General features: G+C 38.1%; 1 protein-coding gene across 1 annotated transcript; it reads left to right on the top strand.

Moving 5' to 3' along the window:
* Nucleotides 1–4242: 4242 nt before the first annotated feature.
* Nucleotides 4243–5193, top strand: LOC121449110 (vomeronasal type-1 receptor 2-like). The gene has a single exon (XM_041653332.1). The coding sequence runs from the start codon at nt 4243–4245 to the stop codon at nt 5191–5193; it is 951 nt and encodes a 316-aa protein (XP_041509266.1).
* The last annotated feature ends 6368 nt before the right edge of the window (nt 5194–11561 follow it).

The following is an 11561-nucleotide window of genomic DNA, read 5'->3' as shown; positions in this document are numbered from 1 at the left end:
ATATTAGCTGTTCAAATACATAATTGTAAATACATGAAGTAGAGTTTCTTAAGACATGGAAATGAATGAACTCCAGCTGCACACCAAACAAGCAAGAAGTTCTTAGCAGATACTAAGTGAGATATTAAAGAAGTGAGATACTAAAATCTGTGGAATCTCCAACTCTAATGGCCCTAAATTCTGGTTATTAACTTCTGAAATCTCCAAAGAAAACAGGTGGTGAGGAAAAGCTGTCAGATCTGCCCAAATACAGACGGAGACACATAATTCCCTTGTGCCCACCCCAGCATGGGACTAGTGTGGTGCTCCTTGTGACACCTTGTGTACTCCAACAGTTTGCAGAAAAGTTTTTTTCCCAACTCCTTATAATTGCTTCTGTGTATTTGCTGTCTTAATATGATTTTTTTCATTTACAGGTAAGTGGCGCAAAGTTGTTGAGAAGGTATCCTTAATTCCCATGCAGATGATATTATGGATCTAGACATGAAAGTCACAGGTCCTGTGGGGAAGGAAACCAGGGAATTATAAGCCTGTGTGTGAGAGGCCAGAGTCTCATCTCTTCCACTGTGGTTTCACAGAGCACACTGTAAGTACATTATCTCTTTATACTGTCACAAGTGACCAGAGAATCTATAGTTAGAAGGAAAGGTCACTATTGCTAAGTATTGAAGACCTGAAAAAGATTTTCACATGAAATGGGAGCTATTTCCTGCTGGCAAAGGTTGGACTGTCTTCTGCCTTTCCCACTCTGTGCAAACTGATGCCTCCCACAGGCTCCAAGGGATCCATCCATCCTATCTTGGGTACACTGTCCCATTCATTACTATGTATAACATAAATATGCATGCAAATGAAAACATCCAGATTGTCAGATGAAGGTAGGTAGATGAAAGATACATAGATAGATAGATGATAGATGATAGATAGATAGATAGATAAATAGGTAGATAGATGATAAAGAATACAGTGAATGCGTTTGGCAGGCAGAGGAGTGGGTGGATGCCTTCTTGTATCCCTCTCTGTCTCATTTATTTAAACAAGATCTCTGTCTGAATCTAAAGCTTGTGAGTTTTTTCTAAGCTGGTGGCCAACAACTCCCAGCAATATCATGCAGGCCGTGTGTTCTGAACTCAGGTCCTAATGCTTGTACTAAGTGCTCTTACCCATTACGCAATCTAGCCTGCCCCCATATCATTTGGTGGTTGAATTTTGCTCTTATTATTCTCTCCTATTAGAGGAAAGTTACTAATCTTCCTTTAAAGATTTATTTTTATTATTTTAAGTTACATATATTTGTGTGTCTTTTTGTGGGTATGTTCACATGTGTGTACAGGATCCAGTAGAGCCCAAAGGTATAAGATTCTCCATGCAGCTGGAGTTACAGGCAATGGAGAGCCACCTTATGTGAGTGCTGCAAAGAGAACTGGATTCTCTGAAAGAATAGCAAGTGCTCTTAACTACTGACCCATCTCTCCAGTCCCCAAAGTTACTAATCTTAAAATCACAGACATGCAAGCCATTCATGATTCCCTAAGATCTTTTAAGTTTACTAAAAATGATCATTTATTTTCTTAAAGAAATAGGTATTTTAACCAGAAGCTTTTGTGTGACTGATTGGATAGTGTGCATATTGAGGAGCATGGCTTACACAGTGTGATTTGGTTTTTTCTTAGCAGACTCAGAGTTCCTGTGTAAAATAACATAGCGACAGAGAATTCTTTCCGTTAGTTTTGTAAATGTTTGAGACAATAGATACTCTGCTGCATCAGTTTAAAGGATGCAGAGAAAACACAGTTTCTATTATCCTCAGCACCTCATAGTAAGAACTGTGAAGACGAGTCTTGATTGAAATCCGAAGGAGACAGCTAACTGTTGACTGGGTGTGTATGTGACCATTTTTGGTGTAGTCTGAAACTCAGGAGACTTTTAGTACATGAATTCAAGTAAAAAGAATTCCTAAGAGAGCATCATAGGCTGGACAGTGCTTAAGCGAGGAGCACTGCAAGTGGAACAGGGCAGGAAGGCATTCTGGGAACTGTTGCTTCTGAGTACTTCCTTCTGTATGTGAATCCACTATGCTTGCAGACACAGCTTCTCCAGATCCCTTGATGCCTAGGTTGAAAAATACATTTCTGGTTTTTCAAAATGAATTTATGGAGAATTCTCCTTTGAAGTATGTCAGAGCAATGACTAGCATTGAGTCTCTGGGATGGACTTTTTTTTTTTTTTATCACATTTCCTCCAACTGAGCCATCTGTCTACAGACAAAGTCCATTTCTAGATATTCCATCTTCTCTTTACATCTTCTACTCCCCATTCTTTTGGATGAATTGCTTATTATTCATGATAGACTGATGAAATTACTAAATCCAAATATGGCATCTATCACAAAATCTGACTCATTGGGGCTGTCTTGTTTGAATACAGTGTCTATTACCTTACCTGATTTTCCAACGTTGTTCAATACAGTTTTTACCCTGTGAATCAATACATTTTTCTTGTTCCCTTTTCCTTGTATAATTTCATGCTGGTATGCTAACTCTCATTCTACACAATGTATTTGATTTCCCTCTTCCTACCTCAGTACAGCCCTTAACCACAGAAATTCTATTAAGCAAGTATGTAATTTAGAATAAACTTCTGTGAGTAGAAGAAAAGCAGAGAAGGAATCACTAGGAATGTTCTCTAATACCAGGACCATCAGGAACATCTCCCTATACAGGAATCTTCTTCATGTGCATGTATTCATGAAAATATGAGGAGATGGATTGAGAGCTGGACTTGCCCAACACTTCTCAGAAGCCCTGGTGAGAGAGTAAAAGCAACCTAGTCTGTGCAGAGGAGCAAACTTAGCATGGCCAGTCTGGGGTTGAGACCGGGTCCTAGGAGATAAGATGGTGGTTTCTGGGAATTCAATTAACCCCCTGAAAAGATGGGAGTTATCAGTCTAGGGCCACTATGTGCTTGTTATGTGATGACTTTGAGATAGTCTGTGCATTCATCTTCTACAACTCTGCTGGATTAGCTTTCTTCTGATTTCTTCCAGTTTCTGCCCTGAAATTAGCAGATAAGATTCTGTACTTTTTAATAAGCTTGCTTGGCACAAGATATAGCTTGCACAAGACCTACTAAGCCTACCTAGTCTATCTTTATTATATCTGATCCTCTGGACTTTCCTCCTCATGACCCTGTCAGGGAGCAACACCTGCTGGCTCAGGGCAGAGACTTTCCTTAGTTGAATAGGAAGATGATCTTGGATTGACCTTCTTTCTTCAAAGATGTTAACATGACAAACAGTGATGCTCATAGCCTGGCTCTTGTCCTCTCCCTCCACCCTTTAATCCCCTCTTTCTCTGTTATAGTTTTCCAGCTGCTTTCGCAGATTTGGAAATATGCAAGCATTGATAGTTTTGAACGCTAAGCTTTGTAGTACAATCTCTGACTCTGTCTCTTTAACTGATTGCTAATCTGTCTTGCTATCATTTCATGTTGGTTTTTTTATATTGCCGAGGCACTGAAATGAAAATGTACCCTACAAAGTCATGCTAATAACTGCATGTGGGAAGAGGGTTAATGTTTTCTAGCTATGTGATCCCAAACTACTTACAAACTTCAGATTCTTTATATACTAAAAAAAAAAAAAAAATCAAAGACCCATGGCAAGAAACCCCCTTCTCTCTCTTTTTAAATTAAAAAAAAATATGAACACATAGGACTGTATTTTTTTTAAAAAATCAAACAATGATAGTAATCACTTTTATCAGATTCAAATTTTAAGAATTTCTTACCTTTTTTCTGCTTTATATCAGCCTGTCTTTTGACATGTATTCATTCTTTCGATTCTTCTTGCTTACAGGTTTCTGTATCTCTGGGTATAGTGTTTAATTTCTACTTTTGTGTTTTAATAGCTGAACTGCAGGAAGCAATTGAGTTTGTTGTTGACATTAGTATACTCAATTCAAAATTGGAAGTATCTATTGGATATTATTAGTTTAGAAAAATCATTTGAGGAACTGTGAAGACTATAAATCATTCGAGGAACTATTACAACTCCGAGCCCATAGTTCCATCCTTTCCTTTATTCCCACATCTGATAACCTAAAATGTGTATGACCACAGCATTATATCTTATTGATTGGGTAACTTGGGATAAGACAGCCATTTGGCCTAATGAGTCAATGATACAATTCGAGCTACTAAAAAATTAATACACTTTTAAATGTCTTCTTCCTGGTTGTACTGATGTGGTTAAATTTGTTTCTCTCAGGTGAAAAGAATATGGCTCCTGAGAATCTGTCAATGGGAATTTTGTTCTTTTTTCAGACAGCTGTGGGGATCTTTGGCAATTGGTCGATTCTTCTTCCTTATGTTGCATCTGTATTCACTGGAAAAAGTCTGATGCCCAAAGACCAGATTTTGAGGCACCTGACTTTAGCCAATTCCTTGGTTATCATCTCAAGAGTAATTCCTCAAATAATGGCACAGTTGGGCTTGCAATATCTCCTGGATGACCTGTTATGTAAACTTACTCTCTACAGTAACCGGGTGTCCCGGGGCATTTCCCTGCACTGCACCTGCCTCTTGAGCTGTTTCCAAGCAATCACAATCAGCCCCAGCAACTCCAGGTGGATGAAGCTGAAACATTCAGTCTCCAAGTACATGGTTCAGTTCTGCTCACTCAGCTGGCTTGTTCATCTGCTTCTAAACAGCAAAACAGCTGTAGATGTGATTGGATCTGGTACTAACAAAAACTTCACCAAGAAAATCAAGTTGGGGTACTGCTCAGCATTTGTTTTTCGCAATTCTGTACCTGGGCTACATCTGTCCTTGCTGTGTTTCACTGATGGTCTATGTTTGGGTCTCATGGTCTGGGCCAGTGTCTTCATGGTGAGTACCCTCTATAGGCACAAGAGTCAGCTACAGCACATCCACAGTGTCCAGTATTCCCTCAGAGTCTCCCCTGAAGACAAAGCCACAAAAACCATCTTGATCCTTGTGTGCACCTTTGTCCTCTCCTACTCAATGTCCTTCATATTAGTTATATATACTGTCGTATTTGACAATCCAAGGCTGTGGATAGTCAGCATATTTACATTACTAGACACGTGCTTCCCCACATTTTGCCCCTTCATCCTCATCCATAATAACAAATCTGCCCTCAAGAATCATTTTCCCTGCTGTAGGAGAAGGTAATTTAGCACGGTGACTTGTGTGTTGTGATAGAGTCAAACATTCTTTCATCTATTATTGAAGATTAGACTCACACATAACCAGCTGTTATTTAGCAAGTCAATGGCTATAAAAATTAGGATTGTCGGTTGTTATTGCTGTCATAAAGCTGTCTAAACAGTTCTATGATATCATGATATCTTTTTTTTTCATTCTAAAAGCTATGAAATTAGGGATCATCGTGTACTGATGAGTAACTTATGCTTACAGATATCCAGTCAGCTCTTGAGGTATGAATTTCTCTGAAGGCACAGACTGGACACTGGTCCCATTGCTGCAACTGAATGAGAGAACAGGAGGGCAAAGAGAATGTAGACTTTGACTTCACTGATGTTCTGCACCTGGTCTCATGGTCTGGGCTTGTGGCTCCACTTTTAGGTCTCTCAATAGGAAGATGAGTCAAGTGATGAATATTTGTTGTGCCTATTGTCTTCTCAGACTTCCGGAGACATCCCCAGCCATCCCAATCCTACTGTGAACCATCGTCGCCTCCTAATGAGTTGCTTGCACCCTGGCATTCTTTACCATCCAAGGCTTTGGAGGGTAAACTCTACATTTCTACAAACATACCTACATGTGTTATACCACAGTACTCATCAGTGCTGCCAGCTTTGTCTCCACACCCTCTTTCCCCTGCCATGGAAAAGATATATATATTTTTTTGTTTCTCAATATGTTGATTTCTGCTCATGAATATATCCATATGTTCCTTTATTATTTGTGCAAGTCTAAGTCTCATTGTTGACCAGACAATATTAGGTAGCATGATGGTTAATGGTGATAGTCCACTTGACAGGATCTAGAATCCCTAAGAAACAAACATCTGGACATCTCTTTGAGGCATTTTCTTAATTGGGTTAATGGAAGTAGAGGACCCAATATAATTCTTCATAGTCATTAATTCTCTGATTAGATTCCTGGACTGAATAATATGGGGAAACAGGTTGAGAACTGGCATGCATCTCTCTTTGCTATCTGACTACAGATGCTACGTGTTTAGTTGCTTCAACTTCCTGATTCCATGATTCCTTGATGTGATGGACTATGTGCTCAGACTGAAAGCTAAAATAAACCTCTCCCACCATAAGTTTTTTTGTTATTTTTTTTGTCAAAACATTGAGAAATTAACTAAGACAACTAATTCAGTATCATCCTAAATTATATTGATAAAATCATATGAGTTATTATAGTGGCTACAACATATTTAAATGGCGTTAAATTCTGAGGCTTTTTTTCCTGCTTTTCACATAGTTGTGACATGAACATTGCAATGCCTGCTGGAAGATGATGGCAAATACTAAAATTTTTGGGAAGCTGTCAACTCAAGTTGAGTTCCCAGGGCTTACAACATTATGTAGAATGGGGTCAATATTTTTCTAACTTACTTGATTAAGACATACTTAGAATTTTAGCTTTATATATGTATATGAGAAAAAAGCGCATAACCTAGAGAAGACAACAGTTATTTCTTTTCTTCTTTCTATGAAGCAAAAGAAATAAGAATTTAAATAAGGACTAAGTTCATTTAAATTAGTGGGAATAAATAATTTTATCTATTATAAAACTGAAAATTTCCCTACCATAATTTTTTTAAGATTCGTGTAATTCTAATCTAATCATATCTATTTATGTTAGAGTACTTTTTTCTTAATCCACTACGCCTTTTCACTAATTTATATGTTTCCAGTGGGAAATTGAAGCCTGTGTTTTTGACTGAATCGTTGGACTATGAAAAATGGAATAGGTTATAGAGATTATTCAGTGCTGTGATTTTACAGATACTAGAATTCTATATAGGGTGCATATCATTTAAAGATAATTTATTGAAAACTTGTGGCTGTTTGTCAGTGTTGCAGTACAATAACTCCACTTCTCTACAGACTGAGACAGGAGGATTGCAGTGAATCTGAGATGAGGGCGGACAAGATATAAAGTTTGAGGCTAGCTCGACCTACTTTATGAGACCCAAGCAACTCAAACCAACTCAAAACATTAAAAAACAAGCCACTATCACCACTACTACCACTGCTAAAAACCTTTGAAGACTAAGAATTAAAAGTTGTTTTAGTAAAAAAAAAAAAACGTAGGACTTAGTATTGCCAGTGTTCTTGTTTACCTTTCAAGATGCGACAGAGAAAACAGACTGGTACAGATCTGGAAGCGTTATCCCTACTGACTAACTTTCACAGTGCAGAGGAGTTCTGTTTACACTATTGAAGGAGAAACATTATCATCAATCAAGCCTAGCCATGACACTGTACACTGTAACAACAAAGGCTTTGTAAGACATGCTCACTGGTGCATTAGTGGTACAAACATCATGTGGATAACCAATTACTTTCTGATTGGATTTAAGTTCTGCTCCAGAAGCTGAAACCCATGCCTGGCACCATTATTGGACCCAGAAACCATGGCTAGACAGGTCATAGGCCCTAAGAGAGAATCTAGTATATTTAATTTGCTAAATGGATATAGTGTTGGACTGACTCCTAATGGCTTGTCATACCCATAGATTAATGCATCTCTCAAGCCTCATCAGCTAAGCTTCTATTTGCAGTTATGATTATTAACTTAGAAATGCATAACTTTCCAGGTGCAGAGAATAAGAGACTACACAATAAGGCTTGACCTGAAACAGTGTCTCTATTACATCCCCGCCTTAAAAAACTCAGGAATCATTGCAAAAAGAGTGTGGAAAGACTGTAAGAACTAGAGGTGGTAGATGACTACATGGAAACAGAATCTTCTGTGCACAGCAGCACAGCAGGGCAGCTGCACTTGTGAACTGCACAGTGGTTGTAGCACCATGTACATGATGTGTGCAAGTCCAAGCTAGACCAAACTCCCATCATAAAAATGGAGGTGGGCACTAAATTCTGCCCTAACCGTGAAGTTATTGGTAATTTTTAGCTGTTGTGATAAGGAAAGACACAGTTCCTGGTACTCAGATTGCACTGCAGTGGAAGATCATGTATGCAAGAATATTTGGGCAGCACCCATTGGTCTTGATAGATCTCTTTTTATAATTCAGAAAGTTAGTGTGTAGAGAATGGAGAGTGATTTGGGAAGAATTAGGGGAGGAGTGAATATGATTAAAACAGCTTGCACCAAACTAAAAATAAAAAATAGAGAGCTCAATATTTACTGAAACGATGACTTTTTTCCTGAGATAGTCTGAGAAAAGAATCAACATTTGATTTCATTGTATTGCTCCTTTTCGCTGAAAACTTTGTCTTATGTTTGTGGATAGGTCTTAATTTATTTTTCTTACACAAGATACATACCCCGTACTTGTGTGTGGAAAATGCTGTTGCCTCCACTTCTCCACATAATCTTAGTCAATAGTAAAAATAAGAAATCCCATCTAGTTCTGAAGTATATGTATATGAATATACTCATCCTTTTCATTCCTAAGGGCATGGACATGCTCCAGGGTTTCAGTAGCTCCTAAATGGCAGTTTCATATCAGATTAGCATTAGTAAATAGGCTCAATCCACAACAATTTACCACAACAAATATTGATCCACTTTTCTAAGCCTCCATCTACAGATAGAATTCAAATTCAGGACTGTGGTCCTCAATTCTATGCCTTTACTCTGATGCTCTTCTCTGTCCTTCCAAGAAACACATGTGCACATGTGTGGACACACACACATGATATATATATATATATATATATATATATATATATATATATATATTCTTTGCTTTTCAAGACAAGGTTTCTCTGTGTCGCTATGGCTGTCCTGAAACTCATTCTGTAGACTAGGTTGGCTTCAAACAGAGATCTGCCTGCCTCTGCCTCCTGAGTGCTTGGATTAAAGGTCTGTGTCACCATATCAAGCTAAAAAATTAGATAGTAAAAAAGACCATCTTTTTACTCTCATCTACTTATTGAGACTTTTAAATTGTAGAATACTGTAAAACAATCCATTATTATTTCTCATATACTCAGACAACTATCATTCTGGCTTGTGTCTATGAATATGATACTGTTCTGTCATCTAGGTATGTACAGTATTTTAGGCATCTTTTTGTACTTAACAGTTTCCTCATATTAATCTACCCTTTGCTTTGTTAGAACATCCTTTTGTGAAGAGAAATATCTATCTGTTTATCTATCTATCTATCTTTCAGGAAAGCATTTCTCTGTGTAGCCATGACTGTCCTGGAATTGACTCTGTAGACCAGGCTGGCCCCAAATGCACAGAGATCTGCCAGCCTCTGCCTCTTGAGTGCTGGAATTGAAACTCAAAACGATCCACCTGCTACTGCCTTGTAAGTACTAGGATTAAAAGTACACGCTATCTTGCCTGACACAAATTCATATTTTTGAGGCAAATGCATATTAAAAAGGAATAAGTCAACTCCATACACATTGAGAGTAGTTAAAATTATATTATTGTGAAGAGTCAACAAGAATACAAATTAATGAAAATCTATAAATGCTGCTGTTGGGAGTATAAATTGGGGTATATAACCTTGACCATGACACCTTCAGTACTCAGGGATTGTAGTGTGTGTGTGTGTGTGTGTGTGTGTGTGTGTGTCTGTGTTTATGTGCCTGGGGATTGAATCCAGGCCTGTGTGTACTCTAACCAAACATTATCACTTGAGTTAGATCTATGGCAGCAATTCTATTTTCTAAGTTTATACCTTCAAAATGACAGCATGCTTGCCCCTAAGCACATTTACAATAGTGTCCAGAATTATAAGATAACTGTATACAGGAAATTCACCACCAATTTTCCACATAAGTAGTCTTATATTATGCAATAGATACAACCTTTTCACATTATAAAGATGAACAAACTTCAACTTTGCAAAACGTATGAATGGAGTTTTAAAAATCTTACTTGTAAGGAGGGAAACTCCAAAGATCATCAATTTGTCCTTCTTGGAAGCCCCTAAATGTTGGTGTTCTTCAAACTTATGAATTCTCACAGGCTAGTATTTGCTGGGGAAGGACTTCAGGTTGACCACGCCTTCAGACAAGCCATGTGATAGGTCCCTGATTTTTAAATTGACTTCTGAGCTTTCTGTCTTATCCCTACAACATGTGTACTCCAAGGACTCAAAGAAAGGTTTTCCTCCCAACCCTTCATAATTGATGTTTTGAATTTGCTCGTGTAATTGTTTCCTTTTCACTGATACATAATCCGGTGAAAATTGTTTAAATGTCACCCTCAATCCTTCATGTAGATGATGTCATAGATCCAGAGTTGGGTTGGATTTTATATCACAGATCTAGATCTCCATGGGACTCGGGGAGCAACAAACCTCTAAACCAAGGACTAGACTATCATCCCAATCACAGTGCAGACTCAGCCTCTCACCACGCTAGTATCACAGAGCACAAACATGTGAATGCCTTCCTTCTATATGAAGACTCAGGCAGTCAGAAATTGGAGCTATAGATGGACCTGGAACAGAGACCCTGTACTTAGTTTTGAATGCCATATCTTTAAAAAGCTTTCATGCGAAATGGCAACTATTTCTAGTGTGCGATGGACTGGTTCTAGCCCTCTGAACCCCACCAAACTCAGTTTCTGCCATAGGCTGAAAGAGATAATTATTGATACTACTCTTCATCAGGCTGAATTCTCTTTTGGTTTCTTATTTTCTTATCTTCTTCTCATCCCATTTCTGTTTATGAAAAGAAAATAGTCTTGAAATTATATGCACAAATTATTTTTTGTATATACATTTATCATAATTTTCAATTATTTTACATAAAGTCTGTCAAAATGCTCCATTTTCAGCTTTCTTCTAAAATACTTTTATTAATTATTGGAGAATTTCATTCAATGTATTTTGATTACTTTTACATCCGTTTCCAACTCCATCCAGATACATTCTTACCTCCTCTCTACTTTATCAACTGTATGTATGTATGTATGTAGGTAGGTAGGTAGGTAGGTATTGTCATCTATCTACCTCTCCTCCCTCCCTCCCAGTCAAGTCCAATTTGTGCTGTCAAAATACTCCTGTATGTGAGGCCATCATCTAGCATGTGGTTGGCCTATCAGTGGTCAAAGCTTTAAAGAAAACTTGACTCTCCCTCTCCCAGAGCTATTGTTGCTCATATCTCCTCAGCACAGGATGGGAGAGATCATGCTCACCTTTCCCCTCCGTGCTGAGATTTTTGTCTGGATTGAGTTTGCTGTAGACTTGTGCATACTGTCTCAACTTCTGTAAATTCGCATATGTAAAGTCAACTTTCCTGCTGTGTCCAGAAAGTAGTTTTTGTAGTCATTTACCACTTCTGACTTTTATAGTCTTTCTGTGTCCCCTTCTCTGAAGATCCTTGAGCTAGCTTGTAACGTGATCC

The sequence above is a fragment of the Microtus oregoni genome, unplaced genomic scaffold (assembly GCF_018167655.1).
Source record: "Microtus oregoni isolate MIOR12 unplaced genomic scaffold, Mior012 000006F_ref0000085, whole genome shotgun sequence".
NCBI lineage: Eukaryota > Metazoa > Chordata > Mammalia > Rodentia > Cricetidae > Microtus > Microtus oregoni.
The sequence above is the reverse complement of the archived record's forward strand: the minus strand, read 5'-3'. Positions and strand labels throughout refer to the sequence as shown.